This window comes from Ursus maritimus, unplaced genomic scaffold (assembly GCF_017311325.1).
Source record: "Ursus maritimus isolate PB19 unplaced genomic scaffold, ASM1731132v1 scaffold_6, whole genome shotgun sequence".
NCBI classification, from domain to species: Eukaryota; Metazoa; Chordata; class Mammalia; order Carnivora; family Ursidae; genus Ursus; species Ursus maritimus.
This window is the reverse complement of record NW_024426774.1, coordinates 2,651,690-2,676,065: the sequence shown is the minus strand read 5'-3', so window position 1 is coordinate 2,676,065 and position 24,376 is coordinate 2,651,690. Positions and strand designations below refer to the sequence as shown.

At 38.6% G+C, this 24,376-nt stretch overlaps 1 protein-coding gene across 5 annotated transcripts in view; it reads left to right on the top strand.

Moving 5' to 3' along the window:
• The window catches only part of TAF1B (TATA-box binding protein associated factor, RNA polymerase I subunit B), a 67,999-nt gene extending 46,937 nt beyond the window's left edge, over positions 1-21,062 (top strand). For all 5 annotated transcript variants that reach the window (XM_040622813.1, XM_040622812.1, XM_008702762.2 and 2 more), the window contains 7 exons: positions 4,600-4,747; positions 6,397-6,574; positions 7,122-7,168; positions 9,001-9,091; positions 14,512-14,582; positions 15,154-15,376; positions 20,692-21,062. In XM_040622813.1, the coding sequence (XP_040478747.1) occupies positions 4,600-4,747; positions 6,397-6,574; positions 7,122-7,168; positions 9,001-9,091; positions 14,512-14,582; positions 15,154-15,376; positions 20,692-20,893 (960 nt within the window). In that variant the 3' untranslated portion in view covers positions 20,894-21,062. The remainder of the gene's footprint in view (positions 1-4,599; positions 4,748-6,396; positions 6,575-7,121; positions 7,169-9,000; positions 9,092-14,511; positions 14,583-15,153; positions 15,377-20,691) is intronic.
• Positions 21,063-24,376: the final 3,314 nt, after the last annotated feature.

The following is a 24,376-nucleotide window of genomic DNA, read 5'->3' as shown; positions in this document are numbered from 1 at the left end:
CCCCAGCTCCCCACTGCGCCCTGACTCCTAACGCCCCAGCCCCTAAGGTCTGCCATTCTATTTCCTGTCTCTGTGAACCTATTCTAGTACCCCGTCCAAGTGAAATAATACAGTATTTGTCTTTTTATGTCAGACTTATCTCACACAGGATAATGTCTTTAAGGTTTATCCGTGTTGTAGCATGTGTCAGAAATGAAAATTTCTTTTTAAGGCTAAATATCCCATTGTATGTATATACTACATTTTGTTTATTCATCCATGGACATTTGGGTTGTTTTTACCTTTGGCTGTAGTGAATAATGCCGCTATGAACATTAGTGTACAAATACCTGTTAGAGTCCCTTCTTTCAGTTCTTTTGGGCACCTACACAGAAGCACAGTTGCTGTATCATATGGTAATTCTATGTGTAATTTTTTAGATCACTGTAATACGTTTTTGAATACTTATTTTTTCTTATGAAAGAAATATATTCAGAGTGATTAAAAGAAATGTAGAAAACAATGAAATGTATAGAGAAGGAAGTAAAAATCACCCACAATCCAATTTCTTATGAATGCCATTAACATTTAACATTCAGTACTTTTGATTGTCTAATGTACATAAACATATTTGCAAAATTAGGCTTGAAGACTATATACAAATTTCTCCCTTGATTTTTTAAACTCAGAATTGTACTATGAATATTTTCCTAAGTCATAGAACAGCCTATGAATATGCTTTTTAATAGCTGCTTAGTATGTATGCATGTAATGTGTATCAAACATAGATGTCCGATAATAAGGAAGCGATGGGTTCATAGAGGGGAATATTTTCCAGTCACTCAAAATGATGTTTTCAAAGGCGATCTCATGATGTTAGAAAATACTCACAAAATATAATGTTAGGTGAAAGTGCAGGAGACCAAGCCGTGTGCATCCAGTTCAGTTTGCACAGCGGTTCTCGGACAGATGGGAGCTTAGCCTAAGAGCAAGGTAAACTATTAGATTTTAGTAGAGGAGTGACATATCAGATTTGCATTTTGAAATATCACTCTTGGTGCTAGCTTTAAAGCGGCAAAAGCAGATATGGGGATACTGTTTGGTTGGCAGTCCAGTCTGGGGTGATGGAGGCTTAGACGAAGATAGTAGTTGTAGACGTGATGAGAAATAGCAGCATTCCAGACCCAGCTTTGAGGTAGACAGTCTGTGTGCACGTGGTGTGCAAGGAAATGGAGCCGCCAAGGATGGTTCCTAAATGGTTTTTGTGACGGGATGAGGAGCCCTGATGGAGGGATAAAATTCAGGGGTATGGGGGATGAAAAACTCAGTTTGGAACATGTACGTTTGACATAGTGGAAAGATATTCCAGTGGAGGTGTCAAGGAGGCTGTTGAATTGAAATCCCAATGTTATAAATGTGGATATGCCCCAAAGGGCTAAGGGAAAAGTCCTCCAACATGCTGTAAGTTATGAGCAATTTTTATTGTCTTTATTATAGTATTTTATATTTTGTAAATTTTCTGTAATGATCATGTATTTTTATAATCAAATTTAAGTGTTGCTAGAATACAGTCTCTTGGAATTATTTATAGTAGTATAAAAATTGGAAACAACTTATATGTATAACAGTTATAGAAGATGGGTAAAAAATAAGTAGAATGATCTTGAAAACCCTGTAGTCACCTTTTAAAAAGGGGGTTTCAGTGTTATTCAAAAAGGAAAAGTCTGTTTAAAAATAAATGAAAATTTTAAAAGTGAAGTCTGCCATACTGACTTGAGACTAGGTGAATCTAGAATCTGTTGTAAACTATAATATAAATCTATAGGCTTGCATTATTGATAATTAATTATTTTATCCTCAGTTCATACGTGATAGAATGGTAGCCTATTTGTCACCAAATATGTAGTTTGACATACCAGCTTTTAGTGTGGACATTTGAAAATATATTAAATCTTTGTAGTTTATCAGACTCCTTTTCATTAAGGACCTTACAATCACTAGTCATGAATTTATCATAAATTAAATTGGGTTTTTTTGAGATGATTATTTTTCTAAGGGAAATATTCACTGCTCTGGTATTTATTTTGTTTGCAGATAAAAGTGCTTAATTACATCTCCTACCTGCATTATTTGAAAGGATTAGAGTTGCCATAAATCTTGTCAGTAATGTTAAGATTATCTTAACTTGAAGAGATGCTTCAAATCTTGTGCAAAATGAAGCCTGTTTGCTTAGCACTCCATCCCAGCATTCTAAATGAATTAACCTTGTAAAAAAGAAAAGACCACTTCCTCCCAAAGGCCACTGAGAATTTATATTTTCCTTTTTTCACTTTTAAATTCACAGATTAGAAGGCAATTTGTAGTACTTTAGTGTACAAGTAGAATCACTCTATCTCAACATTTTAAAAAACTTAAAAGGCAACACTGCTACTTTGGATCGACAGAAATTTACGTTGTAGTCTTCAGCTACAGGTTAATCATATGTTAATAATACAGCATAAACCAAAGGCCTTTTTTTGGTAATAAAACTCAGAGTAAATATAATACAAACGAGATTGTAGCTTCAGGCAAAGTAAAATCAAGCACAGTTATAATTTCTAGAAATTAACAGTATGGTTATCTTCTATAAGCATATCCCCGTACCATTAATGAAGCATTTCCTTGTGCTTTACAATTGCACCTGAGCTGAATTTACCAAAGTAAAATTTAACAGAGAAATGGTCATTCCTTTAGTTGGCTCCCAAACACACTCACACACCTAGAAGATGGGCAAGACATGATTTAACAGCAATGCTTTCACAAGCAACCGGGGGGATCTTAATTGACTATTAGCTCAGAATTGGGAAAATTTTTACTTAGAATACAGAACTTCCTAATGACTTAAACCCATTACAAATAGGACAGACTACATCTGGGGAAGGTATTGAGTTCCTGTCCCTGGAGATTTGTAAGAAGGGCCAGACATCTGCCTGCTAGGGATTTTGTAAAGTTGGACCACAAACTTCCTAAGGGTGTTTCCAACTCTGAATATGCCAGTTAGGTTATTTCTCCTACAAAGTGATGTATGAAGTATTTCTGTTACACGAAATGGTTTACTTAACTGGTATTATCCTTCTTGCCACTTTTTGAGGTACACTCGACATACAGAAAAGTGAACATATCACAAATGTACATAGCTTGATGAATTTTCCAACTGGAACCAGTCCCTAGCGGGAAACATTACTAGCCCTGAAGCTCCGCCCTGGTACTCACTGCGTCATCACTTCCCCCACTCCTGAGTAGTCAGTGCTCACTCTGTAGAAGCTTGGAGGCTTGGTGCTGAGTTGCTGGGCTTTGTACTTTATATACCTGGAATCATTCTCTTTTGCATCTGGCTTCTTCCTTTTAAAGTGATGTTTGGAAGATTCATTCATGTCGTTGCAGGCAGAGCATTTATTTCCTTGCCATAAAGTGTTTCATTATGAGACTATATCAAAATTTACTTTTCGTAATGGCATTGGGGTAGTTTCCAGCTTGGGGCTTTTGCAAATAGTGTTGTTGAGAATATTCTAGTATATGTCTTTCCATGGACATCATACACATTTCTGTTGAGGATAGGTAGCTAGGGTAGAATTGCTTTGCCACAGAATGTACACATGCTCAACTTAATACGGCCAAACAGGTGGCCAAAATGTCTGTCTTCAGGCCCAATTTTAATAGGGTCCTGTTGTATGAGAAATATTGGTTTTTCCGAAATTCCATAAGCCTTATAAAAAAAAAATCTTACTTGAGGTACTTGATAACTTTCTATTTTATATTATATTTTCACATATTTTATCTCCCTTTCTAGGTTATAAACTCCTTGAAGGCATTGTTTAATTCATCTTTACATTTCCCAAAGTACTTTGCATAACGTAGACTCCAAATTTAATATTTTTATGTGAATGGATGAGGAAATGAGGAAAAATTATATGCAGTGTTAATTTCAAGGATGTTTATAAATTGCAAAAATGAAAATAGCATACCAGATAAACTAAAGGGATGATCTTAAAGTGAACAGAATAAATTTATTAATAGTAGCTCATAGATTTTCCTGGATTCTATAAAATTTTATATGTGATTATATGGGAGAATATGAAGTTGAATTGTGTATTTTTAACTATTAGACTTAAATCCTGGTGTTAGCTCTCACATGGAAGCTTGTGAATATTGTGAAACAGGGAACTAAATTTGTTAGCCATGAACTTGCAGGTGAATGAAAGGGTGAGGTGAGGAAGTGTGAGAGGGCAGTCGTGCCATGGAGCAGTCGTGAAGGCTCTGAACTCCAGGTTGGGTCACAGCTTTGTCCCTTCCCCCCGGTTCTTCTGTGACTGGCAAGAAGTAATGATTTCACTCTATCGTGGGGAAGGCCAGGAGGAGTTTTATGAGCCAATGGAATTTTAGTGGCTTTTTAATTTAGCGTTACTACTGTTTTAAACTGCTAAGTTGGGATATTAGGGATTTATGTGTGTTTTCTCCTTAATGCTTTTCTCCACATTCCAAATTGCATTCAGTAAATGCATATTACTTTTAAAATCAGAAAATGTTTTTTAAAATAATTTATGTTGCTCAAGTTGCTACCTTGATTATTTTTTATTTCAGTCTTGGCCTACCTATGAGGATATCTATAAAAAAGTGATCGAAATTGCCAAATTCTTAGATTTGCCACGTTTTCCAGATATAACTGAAGACTCGTATCTTCATCCAAACATCTTGTGTATGAAATACTTGATGGAAGTCAATCTTCCTGGTAAGTGTGGTATATGTGGTGAGGGAGCTTTTATAGAATTGTAAAATTACAATGAACAAAGTATAGAATTCCTCTCAAATCACAGACAATTAGAGCCACCTGACAGGGGCCATCATAACATGAAGCTTAATTTCAGAATCCTTTCTTAAAATATTCCAGACTATTTAAAAAGGTTAAAAGGACATTGTTCAGAAATAAAGAATTCTGTTTTGATGTGAGGGATATGCTTGGTTTTTACAGTAAGTTTGCTAAGTGCAATTAAAGTAACAAAGGTTTCAATATGTGTTAATGAGCTGGATGCCCCCCCTTCTGAAAAAAAGGCAGCGTTTCACCATTTGTAGGATCACAGTGAACTCTTTAAGGCAATGAAAGACAGAATGTGAAGACAGCCTCCCTAGACCTTCACAATATACCAAGATGCAGGCAATGGAATCTGCCAATGGAACCCATTCCTGAATTTCTTGCAAAACGAGTAATGTGAGAAATTCAGGACTTACATTCGTAAGAGAAAATACAAACATGGTGTGGTTAGCCTGTTGCTTAAGCAATATAAAAAATGCGATTGGATATATTTTTAATAGGGGAGGAAAATGCATATGTTAATGCAGAAAGCAATATACAGAACTGTGTATGTATAGTGTAATTCCAATGGTAAAAATAAATATAAATATGTAGTAATACACACACACACACACACACACACACACACACACACACAAATGTAATAGTAGGTAATAGAAGGAACACAAGGGATTCCCAAAATGGAACTGACACAGGCTGGCTCATGGCAAGCATCTGGTTCTGTGCTTGCTGTTGGATGGAGAAGGGGAATAGAGTCCATCGGACATGGCGACTGAATGCATGTAGGAAATGCCGCTTAATTCAGTACAATTTATTATGCTTTTATAAATACTAGCTGTTCACTTAAAATTAATTAAAATAGAATATTGTACATCTTGGGTACTTAGATTAGTGGGTAAAGAAATTTGCTTAGTAATTTAGAGTTTTCAGAGTATATTCACTTATCTAATTTAATCTCAGTTGATCCTCCCACAACCCGTTTTACAAGTGAAGAAACTGAGGTTAAGTGACTAACACAGAGTCACAAAGCTAATGATTGGAAACCTAAATATATAGGCCCTAGCTAGGCTTTCTGGTTCCAAGTGCCCCATTATTCAGCCTTGAATAATAGATGGAGGCTAAGCCGACCATATAATTTCTTTGGGAAAGCAGTACATCAGATTTAATATACACGAAGCCTCTAGTGTGCTAGCCAGGGTGCCAGCCAGCAAGTTAGTGTACGTTCCTAGAGAAGGTCTTTTGGTCTCGCTTTTGGTCTCGCGGGGATTTTGTTTCCAGCAAGTGCAAATTGCTGTAGAAACACAGTGTTTAGATACCAGAATGTGTCCTATACATAGCAGATATTTTAGGAAATCCAAATAGGAAAAGAGAGGCCTTGCCAGGATTCTACCATTAGTGTTTCTATACAGATACCATTTTTGGTTAATTTTATTCATAAAATGAGTGTCTCAGTTCTAGCATCGTACCATGTTTTAAGATGATAAAGCTTATCTTAGAGAGGTACACATTAGTATGGTCTAGTGAGGCAGAGAATTTAATTCACATTTTGCTGTTTTTTACTTCAACAGATGAAATGAATGATTTAACCTGCCAAGTGGTAAAAATGACTGGAATAGGAGAAGTGGATTTTCTGACGTTCGATCCCATAGCTAAAATGGCAAAAACTGTTAAATATGATGTACAAGCTGTCGCTGTCATTGTAGTAGTATTGAAACTGCTCTTTTTATTGGATGACAATTTAGAATGGTAAGTGTATGTCAGTTTTATGAGGAAAAAATTATACTGTTTTTACCTAATTATTTGGAGTAAAGGAATCCTTATATTATCTCAAGAGCAAATAGAGCCTCTCAGTTGTAGAACACTGACTAGTAGCAGCAATTACTTCTTACATGAATTTTGACTCAGCTAGTTGTCAGAGAGTTAATTCTACCTTAGTAAGTTGTTTGTCTCATGTTGTATTCCTAAGTAGGTACACATGTTCTCATTGCGTCACTGCTTCCCGACTTTAAATCGTCATACACAAATCCTAAAGAATCTTGTAGCAGTTTATCTGTATGCCTTTAGGCTTCAGGCTCTATGTGACTTCAAAGATTATTTTGGAAGGTAAATGAAACTTGAAGCATCACTTCTCCCAAATGCCAATAAACAATGGCAGCGTGTATAGTGATTGCTTCTCCATTAAAAGCTAGCATCGGTTTCAAGTACTGTTCTATACTTTCAGAAGAATTCAAAATTTAGCTGTCTTCAAATAAGTGACTTCCAAATAAATGGACTTGCTTTTTGGTTTTTCCAGGACTTTGTCTAATATTGCTGAGAAATATAATGAAAAGAACAAAGAAGGTACTTAATTTTTTATCATTCAAATTTAACGTGATTGTAAGTAATGGATTAAAAGATGCAATAAATGTAAGGAAGACTTTGAAAAATATACAAGTACACATATACAAACACTTGTGTACAAATCGTGCCTTATACCAGAATTATTTCTTCATATAATTATCTAATTCTGCATCTGGGCTGCTAAACTTCAGTGATTTCCTCTGATGTGTAAAGACAGCCTGCTTTGTTATTCCCGGCTTCTCCTCCCTAGCCGTGCTGGAGTGTGAACGCCCTGGCAGTTCCGTGACTGTACCACCTGTTGTGATGCCTCAGCCTTTGCTCACGCTGGTTCTTCTACCTGAAATGTTTTCCTTCTTACCCCCCAACTCCCTCAATCCCTGACAAATCTGCCTTTATTCTTCAAGATTCTACCTTCTCTTCATACCCATTCCCGACCCTGCCACTTCCCAAATCAGAACGAATCACTCCTGCCACAGCCGCTCCTATCCAAACATCTGTTAGGGATTTAGCACGCGAATTAGACCTGGTGGACTACGTGTGTCTGTCCCGTTACATTGCTAGTGTCTATAAAGTGCTAAGAATAGGTGACATAGAATAAAAGCACAACATAAATGATAGATTGATAAGGTAGATTGTGAGCTTCTAGAGGGAGGAACCATATCTTTCTTTCTTTTTTTATTTTTTAATGGATCTTTAGTGCCTGACGTAGTGTCTGGCCTAAGAACAATTCAGTGAAGTTGGGTAGGTATATGAGATCTTAAATTCAATTCCAGTTTCTTAGGTCCTTCATTAGGATTTATGTTCATTGGTTTTTTTTTTTTAAATCAGATTTATGCTCATTGTTTTTTTTTTTTAAATCAGCTTTATAATTGACACATAAAAATGTAAGATATTTAAAGTGCATATTGCGATCATTTGATATATGTGTACACTGTGAAAGGATTCTCTCATCTGGTTATACATTTATCACCTCATATTTTAATCGTGTGTGTGTGTGTGTGTGTGAACAGTTAAGTCCTATTCGCTTAGCAAACTTCCTTGATATAATACAGTGTGATCAACTACAGTTACCATGTTTTACGTGAGATTCTCAGACCTTAACTTTGTACGCTTTTACCAGCCTCTCCCTGTCTCTTCCCTCTCAGCCCCTGGGAACTACTTTTCTACTCTGTTAGAGTAGAAACTACTGTTTCTAAGAGTTTGACTCCCCCCTCCCCCAAGATTTCACATACATGTTCATTAGTTTTAAGAGCCTGGATTTAATGGTAGAAATCAATTTGTGAGTTCTTTCCAGAATATATCCAAAATACTTCTTTCTACACATTGCTTTATGTCAGCCTCTACACAGTGGGAAAGGTTGAACAAGGTGTCTTCTAATGTCTCTTCTGATGCTCCCTCTGTCTCAAAAAAGGGCCACAATACAGATAGGAACTCAGTGACGGATTGCTAGGAGTCGTGTTAAAGTATGGAGACAGTGGGGCTCCTGAGTGGCACAGCGGTTAAGCGTCTGCCTTCAGCTCAGGGCGTGATCCCGGCGTTGTGGGATCGAGCCCCACATCAGGCTCTTACGCTATGAGCCTGCTTCTTCCTCTCCCACTCCCCCTGCTTGTGTTCCCTCTCTCGCTGGCTGTTTCTATCTCTGTCGAATAAATAAATAAAATCTTTAAAAAAAAATTAAAAAAAAAAGAAGTATGGAGACAGTGACTCCATAATTCCCACAATGTTGACTCCATAATGTTTAGTTGTACCAATGAATGAAGACTCCAATGAATAATGTATATGGTTATAATGTGACTTATTTGGTTACTAATCATGGATTTCATTTCTTTCAGATAAGCCATGGTTTGACTTCAGAAAATGGTACCAAGTTATGAAGAAATCTATTGATGAGAAGAAACAAAAATGGGAGGAAGCCAGGGCAAAGTATGTTATCTCTTCTGGTTTTAGGTTTATCTGCTTGATTTCCAAGTCTGTTACCTTATATTTGAAAGCTGAAGTTTCAGCAGTTAGACTCCTTAGCATTATGACATTTTTTCTAGAAGTATGTTCTAATCGACTTTTTTTTTTTTTGGAATTACTATTAACCAAATCCCAGATTTTATTTGGATTTCACCAGTGTTTTCATTAATGTCCTCTTTCCAATCCAGGATTCAATCCAGAGTACCATATTGTATTTAGTTATTAATTTTTTTATAATTTGCATGAGTCACACCTACATTTATCTAATATTCCTCCTCCTCATTTCTCAAAGTTGATCATTTCCCGTCTGCTTTCTGGTAGCTTACCAGGAGCATAGCTGTCGAGACAGACAGTGCTGGGTTTGAATCCTGATTGTATTGTGGACTAGTTGTGTAACCATGGGCAAGTTACTTGATTTCTTAGCCTCGGCACACTGAAATTTAGTTTGCTCATAAATTCTCATAGACTCTATATCTTACATAACATAGAGTATATTTCTATTGATCTCTGATTTGAACAGTTTTGTATTTATTCTTAGAACTTTGAGTCTTTGCAAGACTTTGAAGAAAAAGTTAATGTCTCTGTATTTTATGTAAATTTATAATAATAGTTGATCAACTAATTTTGTATACTTTGAGAAAAATCAAGGCTCCTCAAATTAGTTAAAATAATTCATTCAGTTCCAGGTTCTTCATCAATGAAATAGGGATAATAATGCCTGCTTTGTGCTCTAAGAACTGAATTTCAGTTTTCACAGGTAGAACTGGATTATTTTTCCTCTACATTTACGAGAGCTTTTAAATAGAGAAACAGACTTACGGGGATGAATAAAGCACTGTGGGGAAGAGGATCCTTGCCAGAAAGGGGAGAGGTGTAGTAGTTTCTCACTATTCAGGTTTGATACACAATGATGAAAGAAAAGAGGTGGGGTGTGGACTTATTCTGACAGCCTGTGGGTACCCAGGAAACTGGGTCCTTCCTCTTCCTTGTCCGAGAAGGAGTGTCTCTTTGGTCATTGGATCTCAGTGGTTACAAGAGTATCAGGAAGAACAGAAGTTCATTCTGTTGTCTTGGGTTATCTTTGGAGTACCAGCTATTGGGCCTTCCTTTTTATGGTGCCGGCACGGGTTGTCCTGACTGATACTGAAAGGCTTGGTATTCAAGGACCATGCCACTCAGGCATCTCAGTGGCAACTAGGAATTCATTAGCTCAAGCCAGGCACTAGCTTACACTGCAGACATAACTATTAGAGCCCAAATTGATATTTTAGCGCTCAGTTACACATCTTAGACTGACTGACTTTTAGGTACTTTAGGGCAGAATTTAATGACCAAAGAGAGTATGTCTATTTCCAAAATGGCATCTTCCAGAGAGAGACCAGGGCTCAGGGAAGAAATTGTCCAGGGGATACATTACCAAGATCCTTCTTTTTTATTTTTATTTTTTTTTATTTCCATGATGTTTGGTTTTATTTTGTAAGATGAAGATGTAATATTTTATTTTATTTTTTTAATGGTTTTTTATTATGTTAGTCACCATGCAGTACATCCCTGGTTTCCGATGTAAGTTCATAATTTCACATTGATTGCATATACTTTACCATGCACCATGCAATCGTGCCTCCTTACCCTCCACATCACACCAAGCCTATCCCATTCCCCCATCCCTTTCCTCTGAAGCCCTAAGTTTGTTTCTCAGAGTCCAAGAATCTCTCATGCTTCATTCCCCCTTCTAGATTACCCCCCCTTTCTTTATCCTTTCTATCTACCATCTTCACCTAGTTCTTATTTCCAATAGATAGAGAGAAACCATATGATAATTGTCGTTTCTCATGCTTGTACTTATTTCACTTAGCATTATCTCCTCCAGTGCCGTCCATGGTGCAGCAAATGTTGAAAATCATTTTTTTGATAGCTGAGTAATATTCATTGTATATATGGACCACAACTTCTTAATCATTCATCTGTGAAGGGGCATCTCGACCGCTTCCACGATTTAGCTATTGAATGGACAAGCTGCTATGAACATTGGGGTGCATATGGCCCTCTCTTCACTACATACTGTATGTCTTTGGGGTAAATACAGTAGTGCAATGGCTGGATCATAGGGTAGCTCAATTTTTTAACTTTTAAGGGACCTCCACACTGTTTTCCAGAGTGGCTGGCACAGCTGCATTCCCACCAACAATGTAGGAGGGATCCCCTTTCTCCACATCCTCTCCAACAATTGTTGTTTCTTGCCTTGTCAATTTTTGCCATTCTGACTGGCGTAACGTGGTATCTTAGTGTGGTTTTGATTTGAATTTCCCTGATGGCTGATGATTTTGAACCTTTTTTCATGTGTCTGTTAGCCATTTGTATGTCTTCATTGGAAAAGTGTCTGTTCATATCTTCTGCCCATTTTATGATTTGTTTATTTGTTTCTCGCGTATTGACTTTGAGAAGTTCTTTGTAGATCTTGGATACCAGTCTTTTATCTGTAGTATCATTTGCAAATATATTCTCCCATTCCATGGGCTGCCTCTTAGTTTTTTTGACTGTTTCCTTGGCTGTGCAGAAGCTTTTATCTTGATGAAGTCCCACAAGTTCATTTTATCTTTTGTTTCTCTTGCCTTTGGAGATGTGTCAAGATCCTTCTGTATGGAGTAGTTGCTTTGAGCTGAGTGAAATGCGTGAAATACCATGTGTAAATCACTACTGACTAGTGCTTGCGCACAGAGCCCCTGTGTGTGTGGTCTGTTACCTGTCTGTTTCACTTTACCCCACCCCCACTGTTGACATAAATTTGTAATTTTTTCTCCTGTTATTCTGAACATCATTTTCCATGTTGTTAGATGAAAGTTATTAAAGCATTTTCTGTAGCTAAGTGTGGGTCCCTCTGTATGAGATTATGAAAAACATTAATAAACAGTAGTTGGAAACGTAATAACAGCTTAAGAGGCTGCTTTGATGATTTCCAGTTGTCATGGAAGATGCTGGGAGGAACATGGAAGAAAATTTAACAGCATGTGCAGAAAATCTTTTTAGCCTTTAGTATAATAAAATTTTGGGTTAGGCAAAATTTTGTAGATATGATACCAAAAGTATGATCTGTAAAAGAAAAAAAGTTATAAATCGGACTTCATCAGAAGAAAGAATATCTGCTCTTCAAAAGACACTGTTAAGGGGCGACCGGGTGGCTCCGTCGTTAAGCGTCTGCCTTCAGCCCCAGGGCATTGGGATCGAGAGCCCCGTGTTGGGCTCCCTCCTCTGCTGGGAGCCTGCTTCTTCCTCTCCCACTCCCCCTGCTTGTGTTCCCTCTCTCGCTGGCTGTGTCTCCCTCTGTCGAATAAATAAATAAAATCTTTAAAAGGGGCGCCTGGGTGGCACAGCGGTTGAGCGTCTGCCTTTGGCTCAGGGCGTGATCCCGGCGTTAGGGGATCGAGCCCCACGTCGGGCTCCTCCGCTATGAGCCTGCTTCTTCCTCTCCCACTCCCCTTTAAAAAAAAAAAAAAAAAAAAACACTGTGAAGAGAATGAGAAGCCATACAGTGGGAGAAAATATGTGTACAACACATATCTGATAAAAGATTTGTATCCAGAATATATAAAGAATTCTCATACAATAAAAGCACAGACAAAAACCCAATTTTTTAAATGGACAAGATTTGAACAATACCTCACTAAAGAAGATGTGTGAAATGATGCTGAACACCATTAGTCAATAGGGAAATGCAAACTAAGACCACGATGAGATATCATTATACACTAGTTAGAATGGCCAAAAACAAAGCAAAATGAACAAAAAGTGACCATACCTAGTGTGGGGATTTAAAATGGTGCATTTTGGAAATTTGACAGTTTCTCATAAAGTTGAACATAATTTATTACACTGTCTAGTAGTTTGCGCTCACATATTTACCCATGAAATGACAGCTTCATGTAAAAATCTCTATTCAAATGTTCATAGTGGCTTCATTCACAATGGCCAAAAAGTGGCAATAACCCAAATGCCCTTCGGCTGGTGAATGGATAAACCAAGTGGAGTATGTCTGTATAATGAAATACTGTTCAGCAATGAAAGGAAAAAACTTCTGACACATCCAGCCATATGAATGATTTAATGCATTATGCTGAATGAAAGTCTCAAAAGGTTACATATGGTGTAATTCCCTTTTTATGACATTCTGGGAAAGGCTAACTTATAGGGGTGGAAAAACATATCAGTAGTTGCCTAAGACCAGGGATCTGGGAGTATGAAGAGGGGCTGATTGTTGAAGAGGCATGAGAGACTTTTGGATTGATGGGCCTGCTCTGTGTATCCACCATGGTGGTCATTACGTGACCGTGTGTGTCTGCCAGAGCCAGCAGAACTGTGCCCTGACAGGGTGAGTTTGTATGTAAATTATACCTTAATTTTTAATAGGAAACAAAATCACGTGGGAAAACTGGAGAGAAGCATGCAGGATTCCTGCAGAAAACATTAGGGGACGTGCCTCTGTTTTTGTAGCTTTTGTAGATTGGGGAAGAGGTAAGCAAAGTATAGTACGTTTTTAAAGGAATATCTAGACAGAATGTTATTTTAGATTGCTTTCCCCATTTTCTGGGCATATGACCCCAAGGAAGTAATGCCTCCTTGACTATAGCATAATTGCCACCTGTATAGGCTTTATAGATGAAGATCTGTCTAAATGAGGTGTTTGCAAGGGATTTGTAGTAGTGGGTTTATCCACTGATTGGGATTAGACTATTTAGGGAACTTCTTTATTATGTTTTACCTTGAGTATATTGTTACATTTATTACTTAAGCAAACAAATAACAAAAAAGATTTGAAAGAATCACAAACTCCTTTACCATAGGGCTCAATGACAAGTTCTCTGATATATTTTAAATGTGGTATGTTCACTAAAATTTCATTCACACTAATTTTCAGGAAAACTGTCACTTACTAACGTCGATTGCATCTCTACATCAGAAGACTGGTACTTACTGTTCACTTTGTGTGAGTTACCAGAAGTACCTCTGATTTAATCCTCAGCAGGAGGGCGGTTGGGCAAAGGCAAGAGAACAGTTGTTTCTTAGGCGGTGGTTTCACTTTCTGAGAACAGACAGCAAGAGAATTCTGTGGTGAAGGAAATCTTTTCTACATTTTTGTGCAGGACCTTATGACATCTGGGAGGCTTTAGGGATGAGCACGCCATTCTGTTGGCCTGCCGTCTCCTTCGGTGCTACTTGCTTACATCTGTGACGTAACTCTATCGACCTGTGTCAGTAGGTCATTCTAAGGCACAGCTGTTACACTGAGTATCTAGAATTTCAGATGTTGCTTCAGAGAAACTTCTCTGAAATGGGTTTGGGTCCATTTCTTCTCCATCCTGCTCCAAATGTTTTTCTACATTGTACAGGTATCTGTGGAAAAGTGAAAAGCCACTCTACCACTCATCCATTGACAGAGCAGTGGTGTATAAAAGAAGAGGTGAGTTGCATTTTCTCTTAACTCCATGTAGCTGTACTGTGGTAGAAAAGCTAAATATCTTGACTTCTTGAAATGTGAGTGCCTAGGGGGACCTGACTGGCTCAGTCTATAGAGCCCGCAGCTCTTGATCTCGGGGTTGTGTTTCGAGCCCCATGTCCAGTGCCCATCCAAAGAAGTATCGTCCTTCGTAAGAAGTCTCCAGAGGAATCTGTTTTAGGAACATTGCATTCTTTAAAACAGAACTTAAGTTCCCACCAAAATCTAAAATCATCCTGTGTTTCCATGACTTTCAGAACTCTTTCTGTGGAGAATTGCCTGTAAGTTGTCTTGTTCATTCTTTTTTTTCCTAATTGTGGTAAAAATACAAAAGATTTAGCATTTTAACCTTTTCTAAGTAGTTCCCCAATGCCCCTCATCCAGTTTCAGCTCCCTCCATTGTTACGTCTTGCATTATCGCGGTGCATTTATCAAAACTAAGAAACCAACATTAGTGTATTGCTAACAAGTAAACTCATCTGTGATTTAACATTAGTTTTTATTTTATTCCTTTCCTTTTTCCCTCTGTTTCCAGAAATGGTGGTGAGTCTGCAAAAGCAATTTAGCGCACTGGTTGATTCAGCACCCACTGTTGAAAAAAAAAGTCCTTCAAGTTTTCAGTTCAACTGGACTGAAGGAGACTCTGCTAGAACCTGTTTCCATGGACATGGCCTCCAGGGGATCCTGAAGAAGAAAGGCCAGTCACTGACAACCAAGAATTCACTATATTGGCTTAGTACACAGAAATTCTGTAGAAGGTACGGGATGCTCTTAGAAATCAAAGGATAAAAAAACATCATGAAACCTCTAGTTTGGCATGAAGTAGTATTCTTTTCTAATTTAAAAAAGTCACATAAAATTACAGTTGACTATGATAAGAACCAGATAGGTTATTTGTTGGAATTAGAAGATACTGGGCTTATAATCAAGAAAATTGGAATTATACATTGAGTCTTGTTTAAGAGTTTTAGGGATGGAGGTGTTAACTAACCTTACCGTGATAATCATTTCACAACACACGTTGCACACTTTAAACTTAACATATGTGATGTTGATAGTATCTCAATAAAGCTGGAAAAGGTTTTAGATTTTTAAAGACTTTTTTCATGGTGCCTTTATATTTTCATACCAATTTCATTTTATACTAATCTCACTGTTTGTACCTAGAAACTGTTAAGGCAGTTTCCCAGTAGTGAGGAGGACGTGCTAATGAATCAGGCTGTTCATACCCCAGCTCTGCTGCTTGCTCCTGTGGGCAAGTTATTTACCATCTTTACAGCTCTGTTGTCCCAGTTGTGAAAACAGTGTACAAGTGAGTTCGGGGGAAGCTTATGTGTTTATATCTTCCCCATGGCACAGACAGCGTGTAATACTGATCTTTTTCCTCTTCTCAAAACCTCCAGTGGCTCCCATCTCACGCAGAATAAAGTTAAAAGACCCTAAGGAGCTTACAGGCCCCTGCAGTTCTCTGAGCTTCCCTGCTCGCCTCCTTTGCTCCACATTGACTGCCCCTGTTCACACCGCCTCCTAGCTGTTCCTTGAACTTGCCGAGCACACGCCCCACACAGGCCTTGGCGCATGTTGTGCCTCCAGCCTGGAATGCTCTTCCCCCACATACCCACTCGGACTCATTCCTGTCCGGTTTTTGCTCACATTACACTTCACCATGCTGTCTGAAATAGCAGCAGCTCTCCCCTCACCCTAACGGGCACACCTCATCACTCTCTACCACCCGCCCCCCGCCTGTGTTTTCTTTCTTACAGCTCTTGTCCGTATTGACTAGATTATTATAGCTTTGTTTTGCTTTTTTGTCTGCCTCCCCCCACTAGAAAAAATGTAAGGTCCTTGAGTGCAGGGACTCAGTCTGTCTTAAAAAATCCCAGAGGCTAGAGCAGAGCCTAGCACATAGTAGGTGCTCACCAGTTATTTGTTGAATGAATGTATGAAAAGTAGAGAATGAGAATTTAGTGTCGTCACATAGTAAATCTCAATACATGATAATTCTGATCATTACTTTAAATAAAACTAATTTTCTATTAAAGAGTTTCTCTTCCTGAGTTGAGTATCAATCAAAGATAAGTAAAATCTAGAAAATACAATAGGAGATAACAAAATGAAGTTACCTGTATGAAAATTTACTACTCAACAAAAGTTTAGCTGAGTCTGGAATGATTACAGAGTGGCGCTGTCCTAGCAGCAGCAACAGGGAAAGGCTGGAATCCAAACCCCAGGGTCGGCTCCCCATCTGAGGTGTTACATTCCTGTGCAGTGGTCAGTGCGATGGCTTTTTCCGATGTTAAGATTTCATCAAAAGGAAGAGAAAAGGTTGCAGTCCTGGCCGGTGCAGAGCACCCGCATGAGACCAGTAAGTTAGGAAGTGGTGTTCTGGCGCCCTTCTGTCTCTAATGCCTGCAGAATCGGTCCCGAGTTTGTTGGGGGGAGCTTATACCTTTATGCTTTTCCCATGGTGCAGTCTGTGGATTTCTAGATCTTTCTAAATCTTCACAGACTAAATACCATAATGTAAGACAATTAGTTACAAATGGACCTTGTATAGTCAGGGATGAAACAGCTGAGATTTTTTTTTTCTCTGCATGAACTATAAGGCTAAAAATTATAACCTATAGATGAAGCATCAGTGATACCATGACTTTAAGCACCAAAATTCTGTCAACTTCGCCTATTTAGACCTTAGCCTAGAACCACAGAGTAAGCAAAAAAGGCTTTTGCCAGCCAGTAAAAATGTCGCAAAGCCCATGACTGGAGCTAACGCGCTCTTCTCAGAAAGCCCCTTAGCGCCTCACTCGGAGCCAGCGCGCTCTGCCTGCAGGTGTGTTTCTGTCAGGCTCAGCTGTCTGACTTCCAAACTCCTAACCATCAAAAGAAACAGAGTAGGAGGGAGACTGAGAGGTGCTCTGCTGATAGGCATCTTGACAGCAAACATAAATGACATCCACTTGACAAACGAGAGAGGAGCCAGCATCAGAATCGGAAGCAGACAAAAGAACTCAAGTTACAGCAGTCTGACGTTCACTCGTGACACACTGTTTAGATTGCTCCCCTAACAAAGTAAGCCTGATGGGGTCTCAGCTTTAACACAGAGCGTAACCCAGAATGCTGTGTGCGTTCTCTTTGGGTTTGTTTTTCTTAGCTGTATTTTCTAATATTTTTACAGTAAAAATGAGCAACTTATAATAATATACTTTATATTTTTATATTAATCTCATTTTATACTCATTTATACTATACTTTAAATTTGTAATTTATACTAATAACGTATAACTCAGTTTTAAAAGATGTCCATACAAAATGGTGTAAATGAAGTATTTTGATGCTTAAGAGAGCAGATCTTCAGCTGTATAGAGAATTTTGGTACACAGAAGGACTCATGTCTGAGGGTTCAAGAGACAAACGTCCAGTAAAATACTTGTGAGAACACTCAGGCCTTGAGAACTAGGCAGAGAAAGGCTGTAAGAGCACTTCAGATATGAGAGGCTGTTTATGCTTCTTTTTCTGAGGCAGAATGAACAGTCTTCATGAATTTAAACGCCCTTAATATTCCTCGCATTTATAGAAGTACCCGTCTGTAGGTAGGCCAGTTACTGACAATTAGCTAGGTCTAAAGACCCGCTGCAGGCAGTGGCTAATCAGTGTCTATCCCTGGCCTCCCTGAGAGGGGCAGTGGTTCCTCTCTCCTTCTACAAGAAGAACAGCCGAGGTACTGCATTGCCAGCCACAGGAAATGGAGAGGTTTTGGGTGCCCCCCTGCCCCCCATACACACACAAATTTTTTTTTTGGTCCCACAAAAATTTGATTTGAATTTTAAAAATTTTATTTTAACGAATATCTTAAACTAGAGTAAAAAAACAGTACTCAAATATGTGTGTCATATGCCAAATGTGAACATCTTTCAGACCACCAAAACTTTAGCTTATGTTAGCAGGTTTATTTAATTTTGTATGTATGCAGACTTGAGAGACCATTCTTTTTGCATACATTGAAATCTCACAAGGAAGTTCTCATAAGGAAATTCAGATGTACCTTATACCCCCTTTTAAATGTAAACCTGTGCTTATCCCTTCACATAAAATTGTTTCTATAAACATATTCTTACAGCATCCGTTTGCCACACATTCATTTTCCATGTCAGAGCTCAAGGAACATCCGTCAGCACGTGTTCTACTCACAGCAAAATACTTGGCAGTAACAAATTATGTTATATCCGGTTTTATGGCTTATAACTCTAGGATAGTTTTCTGAGTTTGTGATAAAGAATGTAATCCTTATACGGTATTGTTAGTGATTCAGCTTAAAAATAGAAGTCCTTATTATGGGAGCAAATAGTTTGTATACCTTTTCTTATCTTTCTGATGTAGAAAAAGAGCTTCCCTAGGTAAGAGAAACAATACTTTTTACCCTTTTTGTTGTAACCATTTGTCTGGAAGAATCTCTCTTGAAATAGCTGAAATTGAAAAGAAAATAAGAGCAAGAGGCCACCAGTTTGTGAGAATTCCTGTACATGGCTTATACTTGATTTCTGTTAAACCAATGAGTAGTTGAGGCTTTTAAATGTCCTATTACTGAATATGGTAGGGTTTTGGCTTTATTATAGATCATTAAATTAGTCTTAAGATTTTAAGTGAAAACAAAAATCAATTTAAAAGAAGTATAGCGGAGGTGAACATTTTTGAGCCCGTACTGTGTACTGACCAGTGGGTTAAGTGCTTAATATATCTTCTCATTCGATACTTCTGTTCACCGTACGAGGTAGGCACTGTTGTTGTTTCCTGTTTTACAGGTGAGAGAACCAAGGCTAGTTATCCGTAGTCACAACTAACCAAGGCTAGTTATCCATAGTCACAACTGGTGGGGGTGGGGTTTTGTGGTGCACACATAAACTTTCTTTCAGGAACTTGGGACCATCTGTGTTATATAAATCCAATATCGAAGCTTATATCTTCTGTATGTTTTTTACCTGTTTTTTTAAGCTTTTTACTATGGAAAATTTCAAGTATATTCAAAAATAGAATAGCATAATGAACCCCCCTGTACCTGTCATTCAGCCTTAACAATTGTCAACATGACTAGACTTGCTTCGCCCATGCCAACCTGCTCCTCCACCCCCGCCCCCAGATTATTTGGAAGCATATCTCAAATGTCATAATATTTTTAAAAACAAAACCATAACAAATGTCAATCAGACATTAAAAACCTAATGGTAATTCCTTAATATTATCAAACATGCCGTCAATGTTTAGATTTTCCCAATTGCTATGAAATTTTTAATATAATTCAATCCAAATAAGGCCCATTCGTTGCAAGTAGCTAAGATATCCCTTAAGTGTTTTGGCTGGTAAATTCCCCTTTTATGTCATTTTTTTTTTCTGCTTTAGGGAAAAAATTACTTGTTGAATAATCCAGGTCTTGTGTCCTATACAATTTCCCATAGTCTGCATTTTGCTGATTACAACCAGTGATACCATTTAACATGTTCCTCTGTGCCCTGGATGGCCTACACCTTGGTAGAGTTAGAGATGGAGTGTCAGAGTTAGAGATTCGTGATTAGAGATTTGGTGGTGGTTGGAGACTTGATCTACTACTTTTATGATAAGCGAAATAGCTTTGTAAACTCTTCTTTCTATAGTAGGTACCAGATTGTAGGCTACATTTTCAAGTCTGGTGTCTTATTTCGGGTGGGGATTAGAGATTATTTATTTTCTTTTATTTTAAAACTATGCCCAGAATCTCTTCCTGTGTGCTGTTGTTTGCTTTGAGCATGGTAAAAAGAAGCAGCCCATTTGGAATGGAAGGACTTCTGGGCGAGGAGTTGTGAAACCGGGCTCTAGTACCATCTGTTACCCTGGCGTGGTAGCCCCCATGGATGGTGCTAACGTGTTTGCCTCTGTAAAATTAAGTTGTTTTGCCAAATTTTTCCAGGTTTCCATCCAACTCTGAGTACTGTTTTAAACCTACCCATATATATTTGCTAGTTTGGGGGATGTTTCAGGGATAGATGCATACATTTTAAATGGTCATTTTAAGATAACTTCTTCCTTTTTCTTCCCTTTCTAGCTATTGTAAACATGTGACAACCTATGAAGAATCAAATTTTTCACTGAGTTATCAGTTCATAATAAATCTCTTCTCCTTCCTCCTGAGAATAAAGACCTCTTCTCTCCATGAAGAAGTGAGCTTAATTGAAAAGATACTTTTTAAAAGAAAGTATGGTAAAACGAAAAAGAAATCAAGATCCAGGAAAGGGAGAAAATACTGAGAAAAATGAAATAGAAACTTTATTGGGAAAGTATTTTAATAGTGACAATAATGTGAAATTATAATATCCCAGAGAATTATGGGAAATAGAATTTTATCATATATCCACGCATACATAGATACATATATATGTATCAAATGTGTTTATAAAAATGTGTATTGGAAAATAAGTGAATTGTGTTTGAATTTATTTTTTAAATTATCAATATTCTTTTTTTTTTTTTTTAAGATTTTATTTATTTATTTGACAGAGAGAGAGAGACAGCGAGCGAGAGAGGGAAGCAGGGGGAGGCCCTGAGCCGAAGGCAGATGCTTAACCGCTGTGCCACCCAGGCGCCCCTAAATTATGAATATTCTTTGAGAAGATTTAAACAGTAAATTTTATAAAATGGTATCCAGAAACTTGTATTCATTGTATTTTAAAGCTAAATTTGCTTTTAAACTAGATCGCTTCCTTACTTTTTATGCTCGAGAGGAAATCCCACATGGGTCAAAGATCTAAACATCATAATCTTTTACATATGCATATATTATAGTATTAGAAGAAAATAAGTATGGCTGCTTTGATGATCTTGGAACAGGGAGGGACTTTCCAAACATGGCCCAAAACGAAAAGCCAAAAGGGAAAAATTGGTAATGTGACTGCAAAGTCACAGGCAAATAGCAAGTAGGAAAATATATTCGCAGCATAGGACAGACAAAGGAATAATTTCTTTAATGTATCAATAGATCCTGCAAAGCGATAGGAAAAAGACAAGCTGAGCAAGGAATATGAAAAGATAGCTTTCTGGAAAAAAGAAATACAAAGGCCAACCCCAAAAAATGATACAAATTAAAATAGATTACCAAAGATATATAAAGCTTTATAATACCTGGTGAGGGTATTGGAAAATGAGGCATTCTCGTTCGCAGTTTATTCATGCAACAAACACTGGCCAGCTGTGTTCCAGGCATATTCTAGGCACTGGAGCTATAGCAGTAAACAAGGTCCCTGCCTTTAAGGATCTTCTATGCTAATTGGGTGGGGGCAGAGAGGAAGCAGATATGCAGCAGTCGGGCTAATGAGGTGCAACAAAGGAAACGCAAGGTAAGGGTGAGAAGGGGGTCCTTTTTATAAAAGGCGTTTGAGGAAGGCCTCTGGGAGGTGACCTTGAGCAGAGATCAACTGGTATGGCCAAGCCATGCTGCTCTCCAGGGGAAGGTTATTCCGAGCAAAGGAAACAGGCAAAGGCTCTGAGGCAAGAGTGCTTGATGGAGCCAAGGAATAGCAAGTTGTTCAGGCAGCTGGAGTGTTAGGGTTGTAGGGAGACTAGTAGCATGTGAAATGGAAGAGTTTGCATTCGGGGCCACAGTAAGGACTTTGGCTTTTATCCCAAGGGCGTCATGGGAAGCCATTAGACAATTCTGAGCAGAAGAATGGTGTGATCTGGGACGCCTGGGTGGCTCAGTCGGACGTTTGCCTTCGCCTCAGGTCATGATCCTGGGGTCCTGGAATCGAGCCCCACATTGGACTTCCTGCTCAGCAGGGAGCCTGCTTCTCCCTATCCCTCTGCTTCTCCCCCTGCTTGTGCTCTCTCGCGCTCTCTGTCAAAGAAAGAAATAAAATCTTAAAAAAAAAAAAAAAAAAGAGTGGTGTGATCAGATCTATGTCATAAAAGGACCATGTTGCTCTGTGGTGAATAGATTGCAGGGGGAAATGGGCAGAGGTAGAGGCCACAACAGAGACTGCTGTTCTGGTTTGGGCAAGAGGTGGTGGTTTGGACTACAGAGATTGTAGTGGAAATGGAAGTGGGAGGAAGGAATTAGATCCCAGATACAGTTTACATATGAAATAAATAAGGATTTGGTGATGGGTTGGTTGTAGGTGTGAGAAATGAAAATGCCCCGATTTATTCCCCCTGTACCATTTATCAAGATGGGGCTGCTTTAATTTCCCCCTATTTACCCTGTTTGTGAGGGAAGTTAACTGGGTTGGTTATAGAGCTGTGGGAATAGCCAAACACAGGGTACCCAAGATTGAATAGATGGGATTGACAGCAGCCAATTAATCACATATACTTAGCACCTGGGAGAGGATGCAGCACACTAGGCAGGGCCAATGGGGTCACGCTCGGGAGCAGAGAACAACCAGGGACAGGGAGGCAGGCTTTGTCGTATCAGAGGGATGGAGTGGTCCCTGGTTCCTGCACAAGGGTATGATTGGCTTATTTGAAGAATCCCATGGGCAGGCAGGAACTCCTCTGGTCCTCTTAATAAGGCATGTTTGGTTAGGGGACCCTATCCTTGGGAGCAGAGTGGGGAGGGGAAGTCAAAGTTAGGCCACCTTGGGGCCCTCCCAGTTTCACCAGATGTTAAGGCAGCACATGGTATCAGGCCTAAATTTTAGGCCATATGCCACAGGGGAACTCGGAAGAGTGGCTATTGGGAAATGAGTGTTGTTTGGGGCATATTGAGTTTGAGATGCCTGTTAGACATTGGAGAGACATCAAAGTCTGAAGTTGGAGGGGCAGGCGTCTATAGTTCAGGGGTCTGGGGTCATGTAAATGTAGGAAACCTCAGAATATAAGTACAATTTAAAAACTGTGAGGCCAGATGGGATCTCCTAGAGTTTGTATAGACAGACGCGGTCTCCATGGACGCTGTCTGTGCTGCAGCAAGTTCCCTTCTGCTCCTGGATTGCAGAGGTTTTTTTTTTTTTTTTTTAATCAGGAATTAAGGTTGATTTGTTTCTGGGTTTTTTTTTTTTTTTTTTTTTAGATGCTTTTCTTGCATCTATGAGATGGTGGTATTTTTTTTTTCTTTTTTAGCTAGTCAATATGGCTTTCAGTATGGTTAATGTGAAATTCAATTGAGTTTCAAATGTTAAACCAGCCTTGCATTCCTAGGATAAACCCCACTTGGTCACAATCTATGATCCTTTTCACGTATTGTTGAATTTGATTGGTTGAAATATGAAGAATTTTTCCATCCGTGTTTGTAAGATACGTTGTTTCTCCATTACTAGAAGGAAGATTTGTGGACATTTCAGTAAATATAATCCAATAAAAATGTCTTGATGATCTATCACAGTGGTTCTCAAAGTGTGATCCTTGAGCCAACAACATTGAAATTCCCTGGAAACTTATTAGAAATGCAAAATTCCAGGCCCTATCGCTGACCTGCCAATTTGGAAACTCAGCATGGAGCCCAGCCACGTATGTTTCCGCGAGCCATCCCGGCGATTCTGATGCACACACACTAGTGTGAGAACCACCGTTGGTTCCATCACATATCAGTAAAGTTCAAAAATAAATGACATGGAATGGAAAGTAAGGAATGCTTTTAGGCTGCAATTAACAGAATCCCCTCCAATTATTAAACCAGAGATTGGTTGGTTGGTTGGTTTTTTACATAACGCAAGTTCTGGAGGTAAGTCATTCCAGATTTGGTTCAGTGGCCCAACAGTGTTAGCAAGGACTCAGACTGGTTTTGCTCTGCCGTTCTC